This window comes from Boleophthalmus pectinirostris, unplaced genomic scaffold (assembly GCF_026225935.1).
Source record: "Boleophthalmus pectinirostris isolate CB_2022bp ecotype Guang Dong unplaced genomic scaffold, ASM2622593v1 HiC_scaffold_5, whole genome shotgun sequence".
In the NCBI taxonomy this organism is placed as follows: domain Eukaryota; kingdom Metazoa; phylum Chordata; class Actinopteri; order Gobiiformes; family Gobiidae; genus Boleophthalmus; species Boleophthalmus pectinirostris.
In genome coordinates, this window is record NW_026571404.1 from 37,292,156 (window position 1) to 37,305,382 (window position 13,227).

The window sequence follows — 13,227 nt, forward strand, 5'->3', positions numbered from 1 at the left end:
AATGAGTCATTTCGAAGGCGCAGTTATAAAATTCAACTTTAATCAGTTCAAAAAGTTCACAACAGAGTAACACCAGGTCATTTACAGGTTCTAATTTGACGCTTTAGTTCATCCCCGTGAAAACAACAACAAAAACTGCATTTGGACAGAACTCAAACAAATGAAAAATGCTAAATTAAATGTAAACCAGAGTTCGTCACTGGAGCCGAACCACGCGGTAAACAAACATCTCAAAGTGAACAGCCAACAAGACAAAAATGACATGAAACCAGGATTATAATCTACATTTCAGTTGTTTGGACTAGTTTAGAACTTTTCACTTTTTCAGTCTAAATTAAGTTTAAAGCTGCAATACGCAACTTTCTGGACGCGACATGTCACCTGTGTGGCTCCACGGAAACAGAAAGTTTAAACCATACTTCAGGACATTCTTCACTGAGCAATACTGTATAATATGATAGCCAAATGAGCATTATTTCCATGGAAACAAGCTCTGGACCAAACAAAAGTCAGGTTTGTGGAGATGCAAGTTCGCCCACAGTAAGCATGTTTGTTTTTCAGTGTTTTGAAAAACAAAACACATTTTTAAACCTACCTTTTGCTTAAAAAGTTACATACTGTAAATGTATCGGCAACTTTTGTCGTTTGTCAGCGAGGTTTTGGTCTTGTTCAATTCTCTTTACTCCACTATAAAGGCAGACTATGGAACTTTTCTAGTGAAACTTACACCACCTGCTTGTTTCTTACAAAGAATGCTCCACACTATGGCTTTAAACTTCTCAATCTCTATAGAGACAAGCAGGCGACGCTACCCGTTCAAGTTACAAGGTCAGATCTGTGGAGAGGCGAGACCCCACAAAGAATGCATTTTTTCCAAGTTTGTTTTTAGCATAAACTTGTAACTGAAGAGATGCAACACAGATATGTTTAAAGCCATACTGCTGAACCTTCCAGGTAAAGCAATAACATCTCCATGGAGCCAAGCAACATGAGAAAAGTTACATGAAAATATATTGGTATATTGAAAATAAGTACCGGTAAATCATTTAAGATAAAGAAAAAAATAGGTCAGATCTGCTGAAATGAAGATTAAAATTTTGATTCCAAGTAATTTGAATTCAATTCGATATTCACTTTTTGCATTTTTGAAATTAGTACATTTCCAAACCATTTTCACGTGAGTTCAACCAAAGTTCGTTATAAAGATGAAGAAACAGCCATAAATACGTCCCACTCCGAACTGTCCCGTAAAGAAACTCCTCTCAGAGGAAAACAAAAGCATGTCGACGTGCGACACTCATCCACAGCCTCCAGGGGGCGATATGCACTCAAGAGAACACCTCTGCAGGTATACAACCAGGACGACACAAGAGAGGGGAGGTTTGGGGCAAAGCTGGAGTGAATCATGTCAAATCCACACGCACAAGTTACATTCACTTTCTAGAGTTTGTCATTTGAGATGAGCGTGTGGAGCCTGCAGAACTCACACAACTAACAGTCCAACTATGGAAGATTCACTGTTTTTAACAGAAATCTCCAAACTTATCATCCACGAATGTTGAACCTTCTCATTATTTGGTTGGGATTGACTCCCAAATCTTATGACTTCAAGTCCTTTCAGTTGACAACAATCATGTCTTTGGGGTTGAATAATGGCACCACGTTCTGAAGATATATTTTATAAACATAATTTCACTTATGTTTATTTATACTGACAGAGAAGATGCTGAACTTTATGCCACTGGAGAATTCTGACCTGTCATCCAGCTCGGATTAAACTAGTTTGTTTTGAAATGTGGTCCGTCCCCAAAACATTCTATTGATTCCAGCAAGCAACTTTCATATATCACTTTCCATATCAACCTTTTTTCAGATGTGGTAATAGTAGACATTTGGCAGCAAAAGTGATAACTGGACCAATTGGAGCTAATCATTTTCATTTTGGCTGTTTCTGGGAACTATATAATCTTCATATCATTTGCAAATTTACCCAAATATTGAGTAAACAACAATGGTTTAGTCAATTCTGAAGGAATTTTTGTTTTAAACTGCTCCAATTTGGATCTTTTAAACAATTGTTTTTTGCCCAAAACTAAAATCTAAATTGTCTTCAAGTTTTGCACAATTTCTACTAGTTACATTGACATTCTTTACCCCAAGATTGGCCCAAATCCAACATCTCAAAGTTGCATTTGTTCCTGATTTTACAAGTGCAGAGTGTTGAAGCATTAAGCCTTCATTCACAATTCTTAAATTCACATTCGGCGCCGCGTTAACCAGCTACAAAAGCCCCACCAACGCAGCCAATATTTCTGACAAAAACATTGCTATTATATTTAACATATTTATATTTATATATAAACAACAGGAACAGAATCTCGTGGTTAACCTTGTCCTAATAATAATAATAATAATAATTAAACTTCATGCAATTGGTATGAGCCTAAGACACAAAAAATTAGAAGGTTTTCGGAAAAATTTACAGAAAATTCCCCATAAAAAATGCGTTAAAAAGAGCCACAGAGGACAGTTATTGGCATTTGGTCGCACAGTAGCGCCCTCGTGTGGAGCTCCTGTGTAGTGCCGGTGTGTTGGAGGGTGGAGGTGAGTTTAAGGTGGATTTTGGGGTGTTTTCAGTCACACATTTCCTCTGGGATCTCATGTGGATTCAGGATTCCAGGCACAGACATCTGGATTTTGTGTTTTTCCTCTTGGGCCTGACGCAGAGACGCCTCACGCTCTTCCAAAAACAAGTCCGTCGTGTCCTCGCCCGCAAACTCCTGTAAGACAAAACAACAGAGTGTGACTTCACTGAGACAAACTCCTGTAAGACAAAACAACAGAGTGTGACTTCACTGAGACAAATAACAGAACGTGAGTGACACTGAGAGCAGTAGTTGAAGCCACATCGTGTTTATGGCGTGTGGGCATGGAGACCGAAATGTCTCAATAATGTTCAATAATGTCTGAATGTGTTTAAGGTATTTTAGTGTAAACTTGTTACACTTGATACGTTTCTACAGTTTTGTATAGAACTCATTCTCGAGGAGTGAATGGCACAGCTGCCCTGGGGCGGGGCCTCACTTCGGTCAGTCACTCACGCCCACCACATTCGTACTAGGCGAGGTGGGTGAAGTCATGTGTCTTGCTCATGGACACGACAGCAGCATGCCCTGGTCTGACCCTTAGTGCACAAGCTATCTGACCTCTGCTCCACCTGCACTGTATGGAGGTGGAGACTGAGTGTTGAAAGTGCTTTTTATAACTTGAGTAATTGGACTTCCTTCAGCAGAAATAGCTCAAACTGGGTTTGATTACTTCCTCGATATAGTTATGGCAGTGCCCTCATAACCCTGCCTAACTCAGGGCCACAACTGTGGATTTTAAAGGCCCTCCACCTGATTTTTAGTGTTGAAAAAAAACCAACCAAAAACAAAACAAAAAAAACAAAAACATGAAAAACAGAACTAGTTAAACAGTTTATGCATTATACATTCAGAACACCCTGACTATTCACCATGATGAGTTTAGAAGCAGAGTGGAGTTTTCTGCTGGGGCAAAACCAATCTGATTTCATTTTATTTAAAAAATGTGTAAAGACTCTTTAAACTCTCTAATAACCTGATGAAGCCAATATTAGAAACACGGTTCGTTTATTACCCATGATCCTCTCTGACTGAACCACTCTAAAGGAAAAAGTTATTTAAGGAAACAACAGTGGACCACAGTATGCAGAGTATGCAGATAACCTCTCATCAACTCTCTGGGACTAAACAGATCAAGTCCTGTTTTAGTTCTGGATTAGACCGGGTTCTGAGGTTTGGGTACAATCCAGGTTCAAGTTCAGGGTGGTCCTACGACTAGTCGGGAAATATTAGAATTAAAATATTAGACCTGTTTTTGAAGGTTTAGTCCTGGTTTAGTCCTGGGTCTTGTTTCAAACCCAATAAATCCTTGGCCTTCAGCGCCCTAGTCTCATACAGGTTTATTAGTCTGCTTGATTCGTAGTCTGTGCCATAGTCCTGGTTAAGTCCAGGCCTGGCCCGGATTTAGTTTTAGTTATGGTTTGAGTCGTGACTCACCTTGATCTGGACCAGGAAGTCTCTGAGGTGCTCTTTGAAGGCAGGAATGTCCTGGTTTAGACTGAAGAGACCGGTCACAAACACCTTCACCTGGGCACTGACAAACAGACAGGACAATTACAATAGAAATGATACAAACAAAAGCATAACAAATATGTTCAAATTAAGTCTTAAAAGATCAGTTATTTTAGATTTAGAGCTCAAAACATCTGAGTCTTTTCTCTTCAAATATATTCAAAGTAAAGCCTCTGCTCCATCAGACCAGAGTTTATTCTGACAAGAAATTTTGAATTGTCTGCATCTGATTCGCTCTTCTGCATCCTCTGCTCCATCTTGACCCTCTCCTCTGGTATTTTTCCCCAACACATTTACAAATACTACCATCTTTCCTCTAAACAAATCCACTCGTCTCTTGTCTCCATGACAACAGGAGTTTCCATGGAGCCATTTGACAATTAACTATTTTCACACATTTATGCATTAATTATCTCCACTGTGTGTAGAGGTGCTGTTTGTATTGTACTAGCATTATATAGAGCCTGGAATAGTCACAGTTTATTTATTTTTGCTCTGGGTTAGAGTGCTGCTTCAGTCACATCTGAACCTGGTTTAGTGTTTGGTTTGGCTTGTAGAGCTGTTCACAAGCACAGTCTCCTGTAGGTGAGAGGATGCTCTAAAGCAGCACTTTCTCTTGTAGGTGTGGGAATGCAGACCTGGCATAGTCCTGGTTTAGTTCTTATTAGTCACTCCTGTAGATGTGGGAAGGTGGTCTTGGTCCCTGGTCTAGTCCCTGCTTCAGAGTACTTACTCTTGTAGGTGTGGGAAGGCGGTCTTGAGCAGGTTGGCCACATACTCCTGGATGAAGACCTGGTTGTTGGAGGGCGTGGCTGGGTTCAGGGCTGTTGTGATCTTTCCTTCCTCCACCAGGTTGAACATGTAGGCCAGGATGGACGCGTGCATCGTCAGACCTGAGAGGGGACACCAGTTTACACACAGTAAGAAAGATACCACAGTGCTTAACAGTCTGGGCCACTTTGAAGCATGTCATACTTTCAGAAGTACATAGTACAATTACAAACCCATTTATTTAAAAAATAAAAAAGTGCTTAAATCGCATTAGTCACCTTAATTAAAGAAATAGTCTGCAGACTAGCGCTTTAGAAAGATGCTGTGCCCAGTGGGAGCTGACGTCACCTTAAACATCATCATCACAGCACAGAGTCGGTGTTTCGGATTTGTTGGGGCCGATTTGTACGTGGCTCATATTGTGCACGCCACAGAAAATTGCCCAGTTTAACCTAAAAATGTTCTTCTGTGGCTTCCTTTCCACCCTGTCTGAAGTGGGAATGTGGATTTACTCATCTGCACTAAAGGAAAGCAGTGAGAGTAAGGTTTATCAGTGACACACACATGTCTCCATTGGAGTCAATACAAACAGGCTGTGTGAGTCGGGGCAGTACCACATTCACACATATGAGCTGACACACCCGCTTTGCCTCATATACCACTGGGATGATTTAATAAACTGATACGCACTCAAAAGAAACATTGATACAGCAGGTTTATTAAAGCTGGGTCCTTGGTCCTTGCACACCACGCCCACATCGCCCCATGTGACGTAACACCACAAACTGATCTGTAACACCAGCAACTCCCATGGACAGCTGCACATCACACTAGTGAGCAGCAAGTTTTTTTTTTTATTTGTACCAAAATGATTACTGCCCAATGCTACACCTATCACTGATTGAGTGATTAAAGATTACTCAAAGATGCTGAATCACTCCAGTTACAACTCCCAGAGGCTCAACATGAAGGGGGAACAGCTAGAACATGATTAAAAGTCAATTTTGCATAATAGGTCTCTAACCTGCACATCCAAGTTTGTCTCATTCTAAACAGGCCTCATGTGAAGCTCACAACCACCAGAATTCCCTCCCTGAGCTGCAGAGGCTGCACTAGCACTGACTCATGACTGGTGCAGGGGCTGGGGTTTAGGGAGTGACCATCCAACTTGGCTGTCATGTCTAATGTTTTTATAACTAAGAATAAATTAAAGGTACTTATTGTCCCCGTAGAGAAATGTATCCTCTGCATTTGACCCATCCTTCACTGCAGCTGAGGCATCCCCTGAGCGTGTGGCGCACAAGGACCCATCTCTGTCATCTTCTTGCTAGTCTTGGTCAGGACTTCCTTAACTGGAGGACTGTACATATGGGTCAGTCTGTATGAAATCAGCCATTTTCAAGGAATCTCCCCTATGAGCCATCTCAGATTTGGCTGAAAAAATGTCAAAAAATTTCTAAAATGACCAAATTAAAGAATCTCAAATTTTAGCTTAGTCCCTTGAGTCGTTCCTGAGTTATGGCCCGTTGAAATTTTGGGGCCATGCTCACTTTTTCTGAAGCCTTAATTTATAAGCATGTTTGAGAGACCATAACTTCATAAAACATAGAGCTATGAAGCTGAAAATTGGTATTATTGTAGATTCTTGGTCATAGATTCTGAATCTTTAGTCAAATATTGGGTATCTTTATTAAGGGGGGCACTGTGGGCCCCCAGAATGTCACATTTGTTTGCCACTGAATTTTTTTTTTTCAATTTTTCAGGTCCAAGATCTATTTACTCCAAGCAGATATTTACAAACTAACTGCTGAATCTGAATCTCAAATTGTCTTCCCTCATAACATGCAAATAGTGTTTAAGTCTATTAAAGGTAATTGAACCTTTCTAGCAGGTGGATAAGTCCCTAAGATCCACCAAAAATCACCTGTGAGATCTCATTTTCAAAAATTCTGTTTGAAATGAAGGAAGTTAATCGTAGATGTTTTTATTACTTTAAACTAATCAGAATATGCCAAAGTTTCTTTGGTAAAATATTTATCAACATCTAACTGTGCCCACATGGGGAACCGAGGGTCCAAAGAAGGGGCCAAAAAGATCACATTTGGTCTGTGACCATATTTGGGGCTCTACACCGTCCACATGAAAGCTCAGAAAAGTGTGAGATTGTTGTCAGAAATGGTCATTCTCTCAAATATTCAGGTTCAACAGTTAGTTTGTAAATATCTGCTTGGAGTAAATAGATCTTGGACCTCAAAAATTGAAAAAAAAATTCAGCGGCAAACAGATGTGACATTTTGGGGTCCCACAGTGCCCCTTAATAAAGATACCCAATATTTGACAAAAGATTCAGAATCTATGACCAGAAACCTACAACAATACCAATTTTCAGCTTCCTAACTATTTTTTATGAAGTTATGGTCTCTCAAACATGCTTATAAATTAAGGCTTCCAAAAAAGTGAGCATGGTCCCAAATTTCAAAGGGCCAAAACTCAGGAACAAATCAAGGGATTGAGCTAAAAATTTGAGATTTTTTCAGCCAAATCTGAGATGGCTCATAGGGGAGGGCTTCTGATTTCATATGGACTGATCCATATGCTACTGGGTCAAATCTGCATTACAATTGTTATCAGCAAAAGCTCCATTTGATTTGACCATGTTTACCTCATATCTGGGGACTGGGATGGGTCATATTTATGGAATTTAAAATCTAAACCTTACATTAAGTTCACTGAAGTGTTTTAGTCTTTTTTCTACAGTAGCTCAGTGTCAGATCAAATAGCCTCCTCTCTTCACTTGCGTGCACAGTTTGGCCTGTAGTTGACTCTCTCCACATGAGTCGAAGAGCTTCGAGTGGCTCTGGTTTCACTGGAGAATCCCATTGACGCTTCGGCCCAGTTTCAAAATAAATGTTCTAATTTTAACCCCACTCGCCCCTCGTAGTGTTACTGTCCATTCATAACCCTCTGCTCTGTTCAAACTCCTGAGGACTGAAAGATGGTGCTTTAGACTCGTTTTTAGAAAGTTCCTTCTAATAGTTACACTGGCAAATTCTCACATGAAATTCTGTATTGTGTAATATATCTTTGCAGATCAAGTAAATAGTAGTCATTTGTCTGATCTCTTTTGCTGAGCAGGGCCTGGTCAGTACTTGGATGGGAGACGGCTGTGAATACCAGGTGCCACAGTGGGAAAGCAAATTGTTGCTGTGTCCTTAGGCAAGACACTTTACTCACATTATCTAATATCAATGTGGTCAGTAGTTTACCATCAAAGTGTGGAGTGAATGAATAAAGCTCTGTAAACCACTGTGAGTGTCTTAAAAGGTGTTATATAAATCCAATGCATTCTTAGTTTCATTTGAAAATGCAAACGGAACTTTTGTGGTGGGAGGGTCCACCACCTGCTGTGTAGAGAATATTGATTTGCCAATCAAATGGAATGACAGTGTAAAACATATCGATCTTGTATTTCTACAAGCTCAAATAAAAACATGCATTCTTAACCTCTCCACACACGTAACTTGTAACTTGGCCTAGTGGCGTCACCCGTCTCAGTGGAGATAGATCATTTTAATGCTATACTGTGGGACATTACAGGCAAATCAATTACATCTCCATACAACAGGTAGCAGAACCTCCAGCAGAAAAATGCACCTTTAGCTTGACTACGATTTTTTTAGTTGCAGATCTGACCTGCAGTGTGTGAGGTGTCAGTGACCACAGAGAAGATGTGCTGGAGAATGTCACAGAAATACGTCTGATAAAAGCTCTGAGCCGCCGCCTCCTCCTGAGCCACATTCTGCAGCATCGTGTAGAGGATCTGAAGACCTGAACACACACACACGCACAATACAAGTGTTAACAACAAACATATTAAAGGGCACACATTACACTTTTCTCTGACCTATGCTATAATGTCACCACAGACATACAGTTGTGTTTTGTTTCATTCACTCGTGTTTAACATACAAACCTGCATAATTTAGGATGAGATCTTTCAAATAAAAAACATTTTTCATGTCATGTGATAATACAGGAAGTGCTCCACTGTGTTTTTAAACTCCGTACACCTTCACTAGACATTTTGTTCCACTAGCTATAAGCAAACTTGGGTACTGAATGTGTTTTTTAGTAAATGTTTTCTTTGTGTTAGTGCGACACACTACAAGATGTTCAGTCTTAAATTATTTTTAAACATGTAACAAAAAGCGCAAACCACAGATATGACGAGAATCAAATGAAATTTTAAATCTCCAAGTGCAAAGACTGCAACAAAGAGACTAAAAACAAAGCGAGCACACCTCACGTTAACTGTTTCCTGCATAAAATCACTCGCTTTGAGACCCCAAAGTGTTGAAAAGATCAGAGCACTGCACTTTTAGTTTAGGTGCAAGTCAAAACTTTGTGATTATTTGTGAAATGTAGTGCAATAGTTGAGATAAATGATTTTAAATGCACAGAAGGATGGAGGTAAAGTCCACAGGGAGTCGAGCCACTATCTGCAGCTTCACCCTGACCCTTGCTGTACATGTGTAAACAGACACATATGAGGAACTGTTAAACAATGCTTCAGACTGGCTCTTTTCTGGACTGGACTGGGTGTCATTATTTGTGGAGGACACATTCTAATGGACAATCTGAATGAGATGCTGCAGTTTAAAGGTAATAAAGTCGCCTTATTATTTTCACTAAAACAATGACAGAGTCGCACTGGCACCACACACACGAGGAGCGCAGAAAGCGCTTCAAAAATCACTCAGGGGGATCCAAACTCACGTCACATCTCCCCAGTGTTGAGGACAAGAATTTAGACCACTAATTTGGTTTCTGGTGGTATTTCAAAAGTCAAATATTACTTTAGGCAAGTGCCCAAGGCAGCTGTGGCCATAGAAATAAAAACACCGGGGACAGAAAGTGAAATCAACTGGAACAAGACACTATAATAAACATTAGAAAATAAAGACAGCAAGGCTCATAAGGAATAAATCAATACTATTAAAAATTCATCTTAATTTCCACACACTACTATTATTATGAGCTTCAAATGTGACCCATCCCTCACCAGTGTCTGCCACGTTCCTCATGGTGTGTTTAAAGGCCCAGATGATGGAGTCCAGCACCAGTTTGAACTGAGCCGGAGGAATGGCCAGAAACGCAGGGAAGCAGTGAGAGTTTACGGCCTGCAACAGGTAGAAGAAGTGAGTCCTGTGCTCCGGGAACTCCTCAAAGTTCTACGAGGGAAGAGAGAAGAGAGAGAGAGGCCGATTATTACACGCTTTATTACTTGCTTTATTACATGCTTTATTTCATGCTTTATTACATGCTTTACAAATGTCATGGATGATGTAAAAACAGGAAATACAAGAGGGTTTTCCTAAAGCAGCAATGAAGTGGATGTTTGAGGTCTCTTAATCAAAACAAAGGTGTATAGAGCCATTGAGAGTTCCTTTACTTCTTTACAGTCATATTAGCTTATCATTCAAATCACTCAAGAAAATACTTTGCATCATCAACATTTTTGGGAGAGTGAAGCCAGCTAGAGGGAGGCAATGTTCAGGCTGAAGCTCTGTTATTCAAGTTAGATCAGAGCTTTGTTTTAACACAATCCGAGCATAAAAAACAGACTAAGTTGAAACTACGAACATCCCCTCTCAAATATCATATGCCAACAGTTTCTCTCTCATCTTTTTGTTGAAAATGAAACTCCTAAACAGGACCATAAATGCCCATACTAATCACAGAAAATGTGTTGTCTAAATGCAAATTGTCAATAGTGGACCTTTACGGAGCTTTGCAGCAGTTCATCTCTGTGTACCTTGTTGATCATGTTGAGCGTGCACTCGAACACAGCGTCAAAGATCTGCGGTATCTCTGAGGTGATGTGTCCACCCAGTTTGTTTACGATGGTTGCCATGGTGCTGAGGACCTCGGGCTCTCGCGCCGCAGGGACATTCCTCTGATAGTCTATGAGCACAGCGTCCAGGAGAGGGGGCACAAAGTTTTCCCCAACCTGAAAAATATGGGAAAGGTGCCAGAGTAAAGCATTACACTTAAGGCTGCAACTGACTGACGATTATTATAGTCAAACGATTATTTTTACTGAAGACTGGTTGAAATACGGTGACTGACTGCTTCAAAACAGACGATATTTATGAAAAAACTGTATGATTAATTCAGGATGCATTGATCCAGCTCTGATACCAATATTGATACTTATAAGTATCTGCCGATTCCCCACATTAATCATTACCAGTGTTTTTTTTTCCCCAAAAAACAGCTGGATCCAACTGTGTTATGCATTTGTTATTTGTCTTGCAAATAACAGCTTCGTATGAATAAGTAAAAGTACAGACCTTAAGGGACATCCTAGGTCTATATCAATTCAATCCATTTTTATAGATGACTAGTCAGAATTTGTCGATCAATTTGCAGCCCGAAGTACATTATACAGCGTACAACACAGTGATAGTGAATTTAAGCTCCTCAGGTAAAATTTACATTAATTTCTCAACAGATTTTGTAAATGTTTTCTTTAATATGACATGGCTCTGCCTTATTTGAGAAGCACTATTTTAGAGCAACCCCACACTTCTCCAGAGATGTAAACATATACAACTGTCCGAAACATTTGACATGAATAAGTTGTTGTAGCCTCTCACCATCTGAGGGTCATTGGAGCGACTGACCCATCCAGAGATCAGTTTGAGCGTTTCTCGTTTGACCGTCCTCATGCTGCGGATCAGAGGCTGCTTCGTTACCACCTCCCCTGAAACAGGAAGGACAGAATATATTGATATAAAATATTATTATACATAAGGATTTATGAGGGATACTTTGCATATGAGAAATATGATTTTAAGTTAACATTTAGACACTAGTAAATGTAACTAATTGAATATTAATGGTGTCAAAATGACAGCACACTAAACAGAGCCTAAACCAGATCATAGTCTGGTTTGTGACTCTCTCAGTATGGGCGTCATGTTGGCTGACTACGTGCTATGCTGAGTATCCTTGAAGATGTGGTAGAAACAGAACAAAATGTTTCAAATCTTAAAGCTGCACTGTGTAACTTTTCTGGTGGAGTGTCATCTCTTCGTCTCCATTGAGATGTTATTGCTTTGGCATTAAATATGTCTATCTTCTATTACAGTTGTTTTTATTGCTAACAAAATTTGCTAGACTTCTAGTACTAGTATTTTTCTTGCAGATGTTGAACAGTTTAGTGATGTGTTCACTGCTGCAGCTCCTTCAGTTTGAGACAGACGCAGAGATGAGTCACCAGGGCATTTCAAATACAGCTGCCACAAAATCCCCCAAAAAAACAAATCAACAGATACAACCCCAGAAGTGTTGCAATAAACATTATAGGTCTGTGTCAACTAACTGAAAAGGGCCGAATAATCAGTCAGTTAATTCATATATCCATTTGTATAAAGGCATTCCATGTGCTCTGTGGAATGAATTAACCATTTCCAAAAACAAAAAATCTATAGTCTTCATTTATTAAATTGATAATGAAACAAAATATAATATCACACAAAAACAGTCACTAAAACAGGTCGAAAATACGACTAAACTAGAACCAGGACTAAAACAAGTCCAAAGCAGGAGTCAACCAAAAGTAGAATTAAACCCAGTCTAAACCTGGTCTAAACCTGATCTAAACCCGGTTTAAACTCAGTCTGAGCCTGGTCTAAGCCCAGTCTGTACATTTCTCCCTCACCGTTTGTCTGGATGGCAGCAGAGATGTTTTCGCTCAGGCACTTGTACACGTTTAGCATGTCGAGGTAAATGCGTCCGAGCTGGATCACAAATGGGTGTCCCACAGCTTTACAGGCGCGAACGTTGGTCTTCAAAATGGAGCCCAGCTGTTTAACCGTCTCTGCGTCCTTCAAGATGTCCACGTTCTGAGGAGACGAGCCAAGGGACAGTGTCAACAAAAAATGAAATGAGTCTGTAATTGCTTTGTTAAAGGTCCTAGCTTTAACCTTCTCACGTTTGAGTAACCCTTCATTATTAATCTACCTACAACTTCAAAGCTCAAAATGCTCTGTTCTACCTTATGACATCATGAAGTGGTAGTTTTGGTTAATGGCTACCACCTTTTCCCTTTAGTTCAGTACAGACTGGCAGGGGGCAGTACCCATGTCATTATCACATGACATCACAACATGCAGTGTCTTCTGTTTGAGAGAAGAGCTTAGCTTAAACGTGCTGGGTTTGTGTGTTGAACATATGTGAATGAAACAAAACAACTCCAACAGTAAGAGATGAAGATGAGTGCTTCAGTGAGTCA

The 13,227-nt window shown here is 40.0% G+C and overlaps 1 protein-coding gene across 1 annotated transcript; it reads right to left on the reverse strand.

Moving 5' to 3' along the window:
* Positions 1 to 20: 20 nt before the first annotated feature.
* xpo1b (exportin 1 (CRM1 homolog, yeast) b) lies at positions 21 to 13,078 on the reverse strand. Its single transcript, XM_055162459.1, has 9 exons — positions 13,075 to 13,078; positions 12,655 to 12,939; positions 11,588 to 11,694; positions 10,744 to 10,938; positions 9,991 to 10,159; positions 8,622 to 8,756; positions 4,891 to 5,050; positions 4,083 to 4,179; positions 21 to 2,780 (listed from the first exon to the last, which is right to left on the reverse strand). The coding sequence occupies exons 1-9, from the start codon at positions 13,076 to 13,078 to the stop codon at positions 2,634 to 2,636; spliced, it is 1,299 nt and encodes a 432-aa protein (XP_055018434.1). The 3' UTR covers positions 21 to 2,633.
* Between the last annotated feature and the right edge of the window lie 149 nt (positions 13,079 to 13,227).